The sequence below is a fragment of the Parus major genome, chromosome 2 (assembly GCF_001522545.3).
Source record: "Parus major isolate Abel chromosome 2, Parus_major1.1, whole genome shotgun sequence".
NCBI classification, from domain to species: domain Eukaryota; kingdom Metazoa; phylum Chordata; class Aves; order Passeriformes; family Paridae; genus Parus; species Parus major.
In genome coordinates this window covers 109,538,047-109,553,697 of record NC_031769.1, presented here as the reverse complement: position 1 = coordinate 109,553,697, position 15,651 = coordinate 109,538,047, and the positions used below count along the sequence as shown (strand labels likewise).

General features: G+C 38.5%; 1 protein-coding gene across 5 annotated transcripts in view; it reads right to left on the bottom strand.

Annotated features, from left to right (window-relative positions):
• Positions 1-15,651, bottom strand: part of SPIDR (scaffold protein involved in DNA repair) — a 194,718-nt gene that overhangs the window by 107,351 nt on the left and 71,716 nt on the right. For all 5 annotated transcript variants that reach the window (XR_004496079.1, XR_004496080.1, XM_015618459.2 and 2 more), the window contains exon 8: positions 12,274-12,493. Coding sequence is in view for 3 of the 5 variants with exons in the window: in XM_015618459.2 (XP_015473945.1) it covers positions 12,274-12,493 (220 nt within the window). In the remaining 2 variants the exon portion in view is untranslated. The remainder of the gene's footprint in view (positions 1-12,273; positions 12,494-15,651) is intronic.

Here is a 15,651-nt window from a genome sequence, read left to right as displayed (position 1 = left end):
GTCATCCTATTTGCTCTCTGCTTACCGTAAAAGAACTTAAAAATATTTAATTTTTCCTCCCCACTTGACCTCCTAAATGTTTTAAATCTGTTACAGAAAGGCTTGGTAAGAAACACAGAATGAGAGGTGAACCCAGGAATTAAATATATTGAAAGGTCCCACGATAATTTAAAATCAATGATCTATTTACCAGTGCAGCATCAAGACAGTCAAGAGGAAAGGAATGGGATAGCATTAACCAAGAACTTTCTTGTACTTTCCCTCAAGGGTCAAGAATTAGCATTAGACAGGAAAAACGTTAAAAATCACAAGACACAAAAATCTTTGAATAATTTGAAGAAGTTAAAAAGATTCACTGAATTAGTTGAAATATGAAAAGAAAAGAAAAACATCCCCACCAAAGCCTGAACAGGTCTGTTAGGCTTTCAACAGGTTAAAAACCTGTCATAGCCAGGAGGTAGCTCTTAACACGACAATGGCATGCAGGCAAGTTCTCTGTTTCTCCCCTGGTAAGCTCAATTCAAAGCAAAGTTTGTAAACATCCCGGGGGAGTGGGCAGAAAACGACACCGGGTTTCAGAAACATTTACAAGTGTTTTGCAGAAATGAAACTTTACTTAAAGCGCTCAGTTTCGTTCTCCGGGGTGGAGGATGGGTCTGCAGGCTCAGAGGCAGGCAGCACGGAGAAGCCTTGCGGGGAACAAAGCTGTGTGAGCCTCATGCGCATCCCCACATCCAGCACGGAGAGCGCACCGAGTTTCTACAAGTTGTGCAGAAGCGATGGCGCACAAACCCCAAGAAATCCCCCTGCTGCAGGCTCCTGTTTCACGGACGTGGGGCTTTGACGCCAGAGAAAGCTGTGGACAAAAAGGCGCTGCGGCTGTCTCGGTGAGATCAGCTTTTCCTGGGCTCCTGCTGACAACATTGCCACCTTCCGCAGCCACCGGGAAGGGCACGGAGCTGCGCCCGGGGGGCTCGGGCAGCATCCCACCGCCCCGCGAATCGCCGCGGAGATGCTGTTTAGGAAGGTGATGTCCCGCCACTGCCCTTTGTAAGCACCCTGGTAACTCAGAATAATTTATTTTCGGAAGCCGTGATGGAAGCGATGCTGCCCCGAGAACTGGCGTGGTGCGGCCGGGCGCACACACGGACGGGAAATGCGACAAAGGGAGCGCGTCCTGCGCCACATGTGCAATATACGCCTGTGAATGCATCGCCAGCGTGACTGCTCGTGTCACTTCCAAAACAGCTGAGGAAGCTGAAGAAAGTCAAAGCAGAAGTTAAAGGGAGGCAAATGTCGCTGTCTCCATGCCCGGAGCTGAGTGCATCTCGTTCCAGACTCCAGCCCTCAAGCACTGGACTGCCGTCGTGCCCAGTTTCAGTGAAAGGGGCAACGAAACACATGTACTACCCTGGCTTCTACATAAGTATAATGTCAATATATGCATTTTATATAAGTTTTAACATCTGATGAGGTTATACGTTAAAAGGCCGTATTTTCTCTCGCTACCTTGCAGGGAAGTATTTTCCTCCTAATCATCCACAGTTCATGTACAGTCAATAAAGCAATAACATTATGACAGCAGTTAAAATATGACCAATAAAAAATCCAGTATATTAACCAATACATTTAGTTCACATTCTGGATGGAAAATGGCTTTACTTAGATATAGCCAAAATACATCAATGGAGCTGTTAATGTGGGATAAGAAAGTACTCTCCAAGAAAAGCTCCCAAAATATCAACACAGCAACCCTAATATAAATAATGCCTATATTAATTTAGAAAATGGGTGTTAAGAGCTTAGTAAGTAGAGAAGGAAGATAGTAGTAGTAGAGAAGGAAGTAGAGAATGCAAGATTACATGCATTTCCAAATCTCAGACCTCTTCTAGGAAGGCAGTCTTCAACATGTAAGGTTTTGCCAAAGAACAAGATTAATAATCAAAGGTACAGAATCACAACCAATTAACTGGAACACACAGGAAAAGAATACTTTTATATGCAGGCTAATCTAAAAAATAGACATAAAAGTTGCTTCCCCCCCCCCCAAAAAAAAGGTGTAATTTATCTTTGGGTTGAAATAACTTCTCCCTCCTGTTTTCTCCTCTACCTGTGTTTAGGGCAGTTTTGGCGTAACCTGTAAAACTAATAGGATTCCATTCCTTCCTAAGTAAGCATCAGTCCTCAAAAATCAAGAAATTGAAGTTGTAGCTGAAGTGACCTACAACCAAAGGCAATTCTCAAGTCTTGGGTGGATTGGTCTAGAAGCTGATCATGTGGTATGTTGAAGTTTGTTTTTAAAATGGGTTTGCTTTTGAACATAGCTAGAAAACAGGTTGCTGCTATACAGCAAGATTCAAAAGAAAACTCCTGGGGGTCAAATACCTCCCAGTAAAATCAGACAATCACCTCACGCAGAACTTCTCAAACTGTAAACCACAGGAGGCTGCAAAAAGTCTAAGAAAATACTGGGCAACTTACTTGGTTTTGTGTGAGATAGAAGGAAAGAAATATTTGGGAATATAATAAAGAACAATCCTATATTGTAAAAAATGTCTTCAGATAATTTGAAGAATGATTATTATACATATATACTGTAAATCTTAGCTCCTTTAAGGCTACAAACCCTGTAAGTTCCAATGACAGCCCATATCAATAAAATTTATCTCTTCCTCAATCTGTACATTCACAATGCATAAAACAGTACCAGCCCTATTAAATTAATATTTATGACAAGCTCACTGAACCAGAAGACAAGCAGTATTTGCTAAGGCACAAATACAATGTACAAATCTCACATAGTTGCATTGCCCACGTTTCTCAAAAATGAACCTCAGCTTGGAGGAGAAATTTGGTTTTGGGAAACACAAAAGACAGACATGCTGTGCCATGCTGGGAAGATAAATGAAAACACAAATACAATCAATGTAATTTATGTTTTAATACTGAATCTTAAGTGTTCTCAAGTTTGGGGCTTTCAATGTGTGCATGCAGCACTGTAAGTATTCTGCCAGGTTTTTTTGGGAGTAGTTATGATCCTCAGTGTCTGTCCCAACAATACCTCAGAGCACCTCAGGATATTTCTTCACAGATATTTCTTCTCAGTTCACGTTACAAGGGATTAGCTGGAGATGCTGACAGACTTGGGTTTGCATTAACAGATATACTATAACAGCAGCAGTGTCAAGGTGGACATAAAGTCTTGTTCTTTATGACAGCCAAGCACCTTGGACTGACTATGGACAATGACTCCTAGGAAGACCATGCAAAAGTCCACCATCGTGATCTACTCAACAGCAAACATGCACTGCTTATTGGAAAAAAAAAAAGGGGGGGGAAGATAATCGTCAAAACAAAAAACATCCATAGAAATGTTCACTAGGCTTCTTTATTTTTAACTCTAACTCTTTTACCAAGGAGAGAGAAAACAGATAATGTTTCAGAAGTCCAAAGAGGTTAAAGAAAGAGAAATAAACCACCAAAACAAACAAAAAACCCCCATACACACAACAACCTCCCTTCCTACTTACTGCCAAGTAATGATTTTTTTTTTTGGAGCCACATCAGTGATTTGGCTTTCCAAACACAAATGCCCCAAAGGTAAAATTAGTGGTTGCACAGGACTTCTAATGTTCTAAATATTGTTCCGATACTTCTGATTGGAAAAACTTGGCGTTCCAGAGGGCTGTACTGGGGCACTAACAAGAGGAGTACTTTTTCAAGACATCTCAGGATGCCGTCAAAGAAGCCTACCAGTCAGGGAGAAGTAATACATTGCAATCTGCACAGTGAGTATTGACTCAAAAGACTGGTAGGAAGAGAAGCTTCATCAAACACACAAAAGGCTACACTGAATGTTTCACAGCTGAACTGTTTTCATATACCAAAGTACATTCTTCTGCCAAAAATACATAAAACCACGGGTATTTTTTCCATGAGCTTTTACTGAAAGAGAAGTAATTTGCCTGGTAGAAGTAACAGTAAAATTTGCTCTCCCCCTTGCCCTCCCATGCTCCTGCCCCCCAGGATAGCTGAGATGTTTTAAATACTGTATTTTGGGTAGCAACATTCCAAATCTTTCAAATATTTGAAAGCAACATTCCCCTTTTGAAATACTTTAATTACTATTTCTGCTCGGAGTACAGTAATTAACTGTTGCTTACCTACACTTAAATATGACATTCAGGAGAAGGAATCTGACAAAGCATACTTTGATATTGTAGAGAATGATCACGTGGGATAATTTGGCAAACTCACACTTTATCCATCTACTTACCCACACAGAATTGCCCAAGAACACAAGCATCCTTAGCACAAAAACCCAGCATGTATCTAGAAAATATCCAGTGCATTCTAACCTCAAATTAACTGCATACAGAATTGCATGGAAAAATCTTACTCTAAAAACACACCTACCATTACTGTAGCAAATCACACCAGATAAATAAAGAGAATGGTACTGGTCTTGAAAATTTTCTCTCCACAGTAAGCTATTGAAATTCATTGTATTTCATGAAGTGAAAGTACTGAACAGCAATCCAACAAGCAGAAACCATAATTTTTCAAAATGCATTTTTTTAAAAAAAAAAATTAGCTGATTACTGTTGATCTTAAACATTTAAAGAAACCCATTCACAAAGTCAAAACTTGCTCTTCAGTGGTTAAACTACTGAAGGAATTTTGGCACGTAGTCTTTTTACAAATTAAGTATTGTTTTACACGTCCCAAATCTGTTAGTCATAAACATTAGCAGAGGAATACAAATCACAACTTTTTAATAACCCTGCAGTAATTCTGAACTTGTTCATCTGAACTTATTTAGCTTGTTTTTCCTTCATGACTGGATAAAGCAGACTGCAGTGCCAGGTCTTGGCTCCATCAGTTGCTCATTAAACAAGATCTGGAATTTAGCATTGGATTGAATACACATGGGAACTCATGTGAAGCTGCTCGTATATCATTGATAGCTCTGTTGCTAACACAGAGTTTATCCAAGACTGTACATTTTTCGTTGACTTGAACAAAGCTGTTCACCATCCTCTGTTTTTGACGTCAGTGGACAACTACCCACTAACAGTATCTGTCACTACGAAATGCTTGGAATTTCCTCACTTGTAAAAGCTGGAAAGTTTCAAGTACAGACCTTTCATTAAAAAACAAAACAAAACATTATTAGATTTTTCAGGATAAGATTATGTTGTGAATATTAGGGGAAGACAGTTTCATTCTCACTGAATATTTTTTCCAATAATTTTTTAGACATAAACAACATCCCTGACTGTAAGGAATGGATGTTTAAAAACAGTTTTCTTATTCTGTTGCTAAAAGCCGTGGACTCAAATGTATGCTAATTCTTCAACATGGAAGCACCACAGTGAGGTGATTCAGATTTTTCCCATTAACCGGACACCACAGTTATTCCAGTTGGATCTAAGTTGGATGGCCTCTATTATTTAGGAAAAATGTATAAAAACACACCCCAAGCATACACCAGGCTGTTCACATCCCCTGCCTCTTTTCTACAACTCCTTTATTTCTACAAGCCCATATTGGAAAAAGTCATGCTGCTGGTGGAAGCAGAGCACAGAACGACCTCCTGAGAGCAACTTGCAGTGCTCCTTTCGGGTGAGCTCTGTGCCGGGGGCGTGAGGCAGGAGCACAACAACTGACTGGATGTGCCCAGTTCAGACACACATCTGGTCAGGGAGAACAGAGGTATTCTAGCCCGATGGAGGCTTCTGTGCTGGCAACAACGCATTTCAGCCTTGATCTGAAAACCAAGCTGCTGCTTTGCAAACACACCGCTCGCTTCTGACCCCTCTGATTTCGCCAAAAGCAAACAAATGTATCAACAAACCCCCGCACCTCATTGGTACAATACAGTGGAAATCCCCCTTTTTCAGCGTGTCAAGATTACCATCAGCTATTAGTCCAGAGACAGGCAGTCGTGTTTAAAAATCCAGTTTTAATCTTCTGCAGAACTCCATATCTATTATCTTGAGGCTCCTGTCTTCCTGTGTTTCCATTTTTTTCTGCATGGAAACCCCTTTTATAGAGAGCAGGCTTTTAATCTTTGTTTTTCAGGGTACTCATATTTTCTATATGGCATTTGTATCACGTGTCTATCCATGCCACACTTATAAAAATAAGCATGTGTGTCTCACTGTAAAAGTGTGATCGTGTTACTGCGTTTATTAAACATAGCCCACATTGGAAATACCAGATATCTGTTGCTTCAGGTGGTTGTGGCAGATCACAGAAATGACATAAATTACTTATTCTCCTGGAATCAAAGCTGTGAAATTCTGCATTTTTCCAATTGTGTCATCCACCTATGAAAGAACGCTATTCATTGATTAGATTACTAAGAAATTGTGTTCTTTTGATTTTCTACATGCAAAGTAAACAAATGCAAATAATATTAACTGCTTAATCTCTTCACTTCCAGAGATATAAAACAGCATATACCTGAGCAGCTCTACAGATAAAATTTTATCCCTTTCCATGAGAAGACAGACAAAAGAAAAATATTTTATTTTTTAAAAGAAAAAAAGGAGAAAAAGCCTAAGGACTACTCTGTCAAGAAAAGACAAAGCAAAAGAAGCATTGAAGAAATGATATCAAAAGCTTACTAGGGACCACTTTCAGTTCATAGAAAGTATGTGTATTTCTGCTCTCTAAAGACAAATCCCCTCTTTTGAAGTGACTGCACAAGGAAAAGTATATCTTAACGAACCAAAAAATAAATTCTTACAAAAAAACTGCTGCTGCTTCAGCTGCTTCTGAAAGGACCTTCAGTTTTCACAACTGCATGATCTCTGAGAAGCAATTCCAAGCAGATGATATGATCTGATCTTTGGCTCCAAGGCCATTCCCATATGTACTTTAGAAATAGTGCCCACACTGGCTTTACAGCTCTGAAGTTTTGTAGAATTTTATCTTCTGAGTGAGCCTCATCCCTCTTATCAGGGTTCTCCCACTCTGCTATTGTTACATTCTTTCTTTGAAGATGTTAAGGCAGAGCCAACATCTTTCCAATGAGAGGGATCTGACCTTATGATCTCTCCCCGTTCCCCCTTTTTCATCTGTTTGAATATTTATATGTGTGTGTGTATATATAAGAGCCCAGATTTCATCAGAGGAAGATAATGAACATTAATCAGTTGGACAAAACTGATCTATCAAGCATTCAAAAAAGCTGCTTCTCTGTGGAGTGACCTGAGAAACTGATTGTATGTAAAAGATGTTCTATACATGCCTTTCCTTAATTTTAGAAAGTCTAGAAGGATATAGATGCTGTCTTTACAGAGCAGCAGGAGATGGTTTCTGCATTTCATTAATATATGAAGCCTAGGTCCTGCTTTCATGTGATCTTTCTTAAGATAGGGAGGTACTCTGTAAATGTTCTTAAATGCTTCCCTTGTCTGGTGAGAGCAACAGTGATAAAAGTCTCTATCTTCATCAAATGGAAGCCAAACACCCTTTAACATGAGCCATGCTAGCTCAAAGCACCTATTTCATGTTAGCTCCCTGTGTTGCTCCTGTTGTTTCTCACCCAGATGATGAAAGATAGTATGTTAGGTAAGACAGTGCAAAAATCACAGTAACATACCCATTTATCATAAATGCTGTTGTTGAGTCAACAAAACAGCCTACAGCATACCCAGGATAATTCTAAAGTAGAATACTACCTGAATCCACAAAACCAGATTGCTTATTGTACATAAATTTCTTCAGAGCTTGCCTGTACATTTCTCCAGCAACTTCCACCATTGGCCTACATTAAAGGACTTAAGATTCAAGATTTCATCCCTGTGCATCAGCTGATCAGCAGCAATGTTTTGTATGAGCTGTTCTTCTTGGCAGTAAATAATTCAAAGTCTTTTAAAACTCCTTCACTGAGGAGAGACTGAATTTAGCGTTATGCAAACAGAAATGAGAAGTCCACATTAAACACTTTCTCCAGGCACTAGAACACTCAAAGTTGAGTAATTATGACTCCCCGTGGTTTCACAGGTTAAGAGAAACTAAAGAACAACTTTGAAGTTGCTCGTTGATGTCACAGATTTAAGAGTTTTATGTACTTGCCATACCAAGTTCCTAAAATAAACCGTCTCAGAGAAGTTGCATGGGGAATAACAGCTATCCAGCCAAGGATCTTATTTTCTGCAGTGTTTTCAGGCAGTGTAAGAACAGAGCAGAGTGGTTATGTCCCCTTCATACTGCCCCTGCCCCCAGTAATTAGCACCACATGAACCTCCTGAACTAGAGGCTTCATACCAGACATTCACATTCAATAGGTATGGATCGATCTCTGAGCCTGTCCAAATCAAACGTGATCTGTGGTTTATACCACTATTGCCAAGAACTCTATTAATATCACATACTTCTAGTAGTTTAACTTCAGAAATACATGAAAAACATTTCCAAGTTGTTAAACTTACTGGAAAGGGAAAGAATTCTAATCAGCACAATTTTCTTCAGGTCAGTTTATCTTGAATATTAACTAGTAGGCATAGCTATGAGCAGAAGACAGGAGTATCTAAGACAAACTGTCTGTTCCCAAGCCTTGCAGTGGCAGCAGTCAAATGAATCCTGGAATCTCTAAAAATACCAACTCTTATTACTTTCTGTTAGGTATAGTAAATTATTTCTATAATTTTTACAATGAAACAAGCAGGAAAAAAAAAAGGTAAGTTGAAGCCATAAAATCACCACCAGTGGAAGAGTGGAAGCCTTTGTTTCCACTCTCTCATGTCTTTGCAGGCAAATCTTTACTTTTTGCTGGGTAGGTATTTCTACAAAGTGAATAAAGACTTAGTAATCAATTTAATTAAGCTCAGTAATAAACTCTTTTCTTTTCCAGGTGTTAAAAACACTTAATGATTCAGATTCAGTTTGTAAAAAATTATGAGGTGTTCACTTAAAATCTTAATCCAAGAAGTTGCTCTGGTACTGCAAAGAAAACCAAAGGCAAGCCTACACAGGCAGGGGCAGGCAGGGCTGAGTTCTTTTGCCTGTTTTGTTCCCGGCTGGCCAGACAGAAACCAGCTCCAGCCCAAAACACACAATCGTTTTCATGTGATGTGTCCAAGCTAATAGGCCTTATTTAGATACTACACTGCAATAATACTTCCATATAGCCACAAGATCAGAGCAGGCTCCTGTCAGATGTCTCAGTGGCCAGGCAGCTGAGCTCTGTCCTCCACCACAAACACTGGTTTGAAAGCTTGAATCGGTTTATGGAAGTTGCTTTCCCTACAGCAAGTGACAATTCTCACATCAAATCCCTTGCTTTCAAGATTATAAATATTTACCTTAAGACACTGGACCCAAAGAAATTAGTATCTAGTTACAAAGAAATCTAGGTTCAGTCCTGGTAATTCTTGCCCTGACACAAAGCTCTTCTGAAATCCAGTGGGACTGTTCTCATGAGCAATGTCCAATGTCCAGTGGTAAGATTCTTAAAACCAGCTCCCATCAATATTTTATTTTTGACATTAAATTGCTTATACTGCAGTGCTGAAGTTTCATGGGATTCTGCATGCAAACAATACCGACAAGCATATCAGCACTTCTCTAAACACAGCTTCCTAAAGTACTTAATGCAAGTCTACTGCTGGAGATGTTTCACATACCAAGTTAGGCACCGAGTTCACAGCACAGACAAGTACAGTTACAAAAGCAAAGTCTAATTTTACAAAGGCTTCAAAATGATGTGTCCAATTTTTGACATGAATAATCATCTCCAGGAGCCAGCAGCCTGTATGTCTGTATCTTACTTGTTTACCTAGTCAGAGAGCAAAAAGCAAAGTCAGAATGTAATTCTGGGGTTTTATTTTAAAGGTAATGGGAAATTTTGCTCTCAGGACACTTATAAAACACCTCATCTCATCCCATTCTGTCTTACCATGAAACTATCTCAAAATATAGTACAACAATGTACAGTGTGTTATGCATCCCAAAACCACACAGGTAATTCAAGGATTGCCTCCCCTTGCATCTACTTTTTTTTTTTTTTTGGTCCCTTTTGCTTCTGACTGATATTGATAAGATACATAAGTATGCTTATTTCATCATGTCAGGATTAGATTTAGTTAATTTGCTTTTTCACTAGTCACACATTTGAATTGACACATAAATGTTTTAACAGAAACAGCATTTGTTTTTAACAAGTACAAATTCAATGCAGAGTAACAAGAACTACATCTCAGCATTCAGAGCTCTCAAGTAAGAGTTTAAGAGAATAGAAGCTTGGAACTATGATAGAGGAAACTTACACCAAGTGTACAAGTCCAATTTCCAATTAATGCAAACTAAAAGTGCCAATTTATAATCAAAAACAAAAACATCCTTCATTCTCTCCCCTCCCTGCCTCCAGTAGTTTAACAGTATCCAGCCCAATTTCTTTTGAAGTTGGTTGAGGAAACAAAGAAACAACTGACATTAAGGTAATTTCAAAAAGATAGAAAATAGGACTAGAGATGAGGTATAATGCAGTTTTGCTACAATTAACTGATGTATTTATGAAGTGCCTTGAGACACATATATAAGGAAAGCAACTGTGACAGTGCAGATGTATCCTCTGTCCAAACATTATGGTTTCATGAAATAACCTTTTGCCTAGATGAAAAGCACATCCTATTCATATTATATATATATATTTATTAAAGAAAACAAATAAAAGGCAGAAGTTCTGGGAAGACAGACAGCTAGCTATGAAGCTTTTAGAAGAAATCTATCTACATAAAGGAATGAGCTTTGTGTCCAGAACATCTTAAAATTTAAACAAATGAGAAGACTACACTAGTACAGTTGCAGATGTCTGTAGTCTGGAAAGGATCGTATCAGTGCAGATTTACATCTTCCCAGAGCAGACATGAAACAAGCTGCAGCAGTCCGAGACTTACACGAGCATTCTAAACTAAGCATTCTACAGTAACAGCTCAGGAAAAGAAAAAAAAAGGAGGAAAAAAAGAGAAAAGTTGAATCACACCCTAATTAAAACTATTTTTCTAGTACAAAAACCTTCATGTAGGTTAAGGTCTACACAGAAGGATACAGCTGCATAAATGCAAAAGCTCGTGGTTTAAAAACAACAGAGGAAACCTGAAGAGAAAAATGGAAGTAAGATTGTAAGAGAGAGAAACAGGAAGAAAACAGGCAAACAAAACCAAATGTAAAGCATGAAGAAAAGCTTGTTAAGGAAAAGATAAATGAGAACAAAAAAAGGCAGTGAACCAGAATTATACCAGACTAGGACTTAATATTGAACTTAATTTTCCCTTTGCTACCGATCTATTTACATCTAAACTATCAATAGTTTTATCTGTAGCCATAATAAACCCCAAATAAAATATCTTCCCTTAGTTTTTGAATTGCTTCCAAAAAGATTTAAAAACATTTCGGAAGCAGAAGGTTACAAATTGGGGAACTCAGAAAAGATTTGCAGCTATCAATGAAGATAAAAACCAGATACAGACCTTTGCAAAACAGGAAAAAGTATTTTGCAAAAGGATATGGTCAAACACAAAAGGCAGCTGGAGGCTAACACTCAGGTAATGAATGCTGAAATATGTAAGAAAAGTATTTCCTTTTTTATAATTTGGGTGGAGGGTAGTGAAGAGAGAAGTAATATTCCCACTTCAAAGTCCCCCTAAATTTTTATGAAGAGTAGTCCTTCCAAGCCCACAGCCACTACCAACCAGCTGCTTTACTAGAAGTCTCATAATTTTTTGCTACCCCTTAAAATTCAGGTAACTAATCCAATTCAGAAAACAATCACAAGTGTAGACCAAACATTTTTAAGAATTCCAGAAAGGGCTGTGCTGAAGAGGAACTCAAGGAACTGAAGACTGAACGCTATACAGTTAATAGAGACTTTTCCACTGAAATATTATACCCATGCTCACAATAACAGATGAGCATTCCTGAACTACTTTGCTACCAGAAAGTATGCACTTTATTGGCCTTATCATTGATAAGACATTGCTCAGGCCTTTCTAGTGCTCTAAACATGAAAATATTAAGTGAAAACACAACTGAAGCCCTGAGCAACACTAGAGGCATCATGGTACATATTTAGTTGTTATCTGAGCCTGTCTTGAAGGTATCTGTCAAAGTCTCTCAAGCTGCCAGAGACAGATGACCACAAGAATGCCCTGCTGTCCCATTACCCCCCAAGGTTTTTCCTACAACAGTGCAGCCAGCACTCTACTGACCCCACTTCATTCTGCAGTGTTACAGCAAGTGTGGCGCCGCCTTCTTACTCACCATGGGGGATAGATGTGGATGACATCCTGTGGTCTGCTCTTCAGGTGAGCTGCTGTCTCTCTTGTGAAGAGGACTTTGAGTATTGGCTCCTCTGCATTGACAACAGCATCCTCGGGTGAAAGCACAGCAAGAGACTGATCCAGCTGCTGGCAGATGGCAACTTGTATTGTGCACTCCTCAAATATTTCCAAGATCTTCACAATTAAAACACCAGATTTATCTGGAAAGAAAGTGAAAATGAAAAATAAAAATGCAAAGTCTGGATGAGGAGAAATAAAGATGTTCTGGCACTCTAAAGAAGTGCATCCCTCTGTGCTCTGCGCATCTGTCTACCCTTGATAAATCCATGTATGAGTAGAATATACAGCCTTATCAAAAGACCTACATTAAGCTTTTAAAGTAATTTTTGTTTCCTCTATAGATACTATTGTAAAGAAAAAAAGCCCACCTGCACTTCTTCCAAATACAAATGAAATCACAAACTCCCTAAAAGAAACCCTCTTCCACCATACCTGAACTAAATCTTGCAACTCAGTGTCTTTGTTCAGTCTTTTTTATTAGATACTGCAAAAAATGAATTTATTTAAAAACAGAATAATCAAACATAGTGTTAAAAGTGAAGCTGTGTTTCCATCTTTGACCTTTCTCAAGGTAGTCAGGAACCAAGTTAGAAAGGTACAAAACATCTAAAAGCTGATGATTCGCATTGAGGGACAAATGTGGAGAAAGAAGGAACAAGATGCACAGCCTAAAAAGCATTATTGCAAAACTGATCATCCATTTTATCAGAAGGCACTCAGGGTAGTCAGAAGGCTCCCTTGTTTTAAAGCAACATTAACAGATAAAAGCATTTATATAGATCAATTTTTAGCACTTTTGTCGCTGCTGAACAAGAATCAACTTTGCACTGAAATTAAATTACTCCTAGGTCCTTACTTTGGATTCTGCACAGGGCAAGAGCTACTCAGACAGACCTTGGTCTGAGCTATAAGATTATGTAAGGTTTATTCTCATTCTCACCTAGCCTTACTCAGATCTGCAATCCTGTCATTGAGGGGAGAGGGAGAATAGCTGTTACCCTGCTAAATGCTATGAGCATTTAGTGGGGCAGAAGAGGGTCCCAGAGGACAAGGGCAGCAGAGCCCCAGTTCTGCCCTTCTTGATTTACAATTTTCATTGGGAAAAATACAACATCCCAAGAAAAACAGCTGATATAAATTATTGTCTTCCCGCAGCAAAGAAGTAACAGGGGAGGAACAGTGAATGTGATACTGGAACTTAACAGCAGAGCTGTACTAGTTATTTGTTTGTTTATTTTAAGGCTCATTTCACAACTGTGAATGTTCTTCCTCTGGAAAATAAATCAAAATATTTTAGTTTGAGTTTATGAGAAACTTCAAAAAAAATTAACCCAACCCTCAAGAAACCCAAACCAAAGAAACCAGGCCCTAAAACCTTTCAAATTTATTCAATAAAGTTGAATTCTACAAAAATAAAATAAAAAATTCTGTCCCTGTCTTTATTAAATTTCATACTAAAACAGAAATAAATCAATTTGGAAATATAAAACAAAATTGTTCTCAAAACCACTTTCATGTGAACCCATTTTTCATCACATGCAACATGTTTCTGCAAAGCATTCTGCTTCCCCTGAACTGGTATTTTCCAGCTGTAATAAAGGGTTCCACCAGACAGTCTGACACAAGATGTACATAATCCACTTCTGTCCAAGCCATTACAGCTTGACTTCCTTTTCCAGATCTCAGAAGCAGGAGAATCAACCCTTTCTGCCAAGTCCTTTGAAACTGACTGATAAAGGTTGTCCCTGCTGCTGCTCCTCACTGCTATCACCTGCACAGAGAAAGCTGTAACATCACAGTGCCACTGCAGATACTACACTGTGATAATGTTGGCTTATGTGAAAATTCTGACAAGGGTGAGCACTGACTAGTTTTCTATGCCTGAAGGGAAGGGCTTAGAATATTCACATTTGAATTCTGTTTTGCCTGACTAGCTGCAGTTGTGGTCCTCTGTCAACCCCAAGTCATTTGGCACGCATAAACAAATTCTGCTAACCACAAAAATTCTCATCCTTTAAAGTAACTAAGCATTTACCTCTTCCCTCTAGACATACAGCACAATTTGCATTTACATCCACTTCAAAAACCAAGTCACAAAAAAATCAGTTTCAATTTTCAAATGCACCAACAGCTTATTAAAAAAAAAGTATTAAGACCGCTCGTGAGAGAGACTGCTCACCACCTCTGAACTATGCATTTCTTACATGCAGAATTTTATGACACTGGTCAGCAGTTTACATGTTACTCATGTGATACAGCAGGTTGAAGACAATGAATGACAGTGTAGTAACATTTTTCTTTTGAATACCTCTGACTGTAAAACAGATAAAAATACTAGGTAAATCAAGAACTACATCTGTATGAAAGTTTCTAAAAGACATTGGAGTAAAAAATATCCTACCAAGACATCAGAGTCTCTTGCAAGCCTAAAGTTGGTGGAAATACTGGGAGCTGATACTAAATGAAGCAGAATGCTTCTACACTAAAAGCATCTCAATTTCGACAAGTAGCCAAGTCTCACACTTGGCACACATGCACATTCTACAGAACCACAATCTATTTGTTTATTTAGATACACAGAGATAGTTTAGTTTAATTACTCTGAAATTATTATTACTGCTGATGATAGTGTTCTCTTGAACAACATGGAAAAGCACTTTGGATTGCTGGCACATGATGAAACACCAAAGTTCAGAATGTAGCTTCGGTTTTAATACATTTGGCTCTTGTATTGTTATGTCAATCAAAAATAAATCAAACATATGTGGCTGCATACTGAAGGGCAAATTTGTGGGTGAGGAGACAGGCTGGATCACTGCACATTCTACGGTTTCCAGAGTTTACTTGTTTGTTCATCCATGTGGAAAGCTCACTTTAGGGTTTTGCAGTGTTCTCCTTCACTGTCGGATAACTTACATAAATTCCCACTTGCTTGCTGAAGTTATCATTCACTTAACTTTCATTTGCAAAGCAGAATTACAGCCCAAGAAATTAAAAAACAGAGATGTGCCTGTTTCATGGCAATATCCAGTCATCTTAAATAAGAAAGAATACCTTAAAATTGTATGCTTTTTTAAAGGTGCAATCAGTAACTGTGCTGCAGTTGTGCCCATTCCTAAACTGCAAATTTCTTCATTTCCCACTCTGTCACCCAGAATACTCATGGATTTCTTCAGGGTTAGTTTCTAGGAAAATTAATCAGCTAATTCAGCTAACTGCAAAGCCACTTCAGTTTACTTACTTCAAGGTAAACTTTATTCTCCCACTGAAAGACAAGTACACATGCACATTTGCTAAG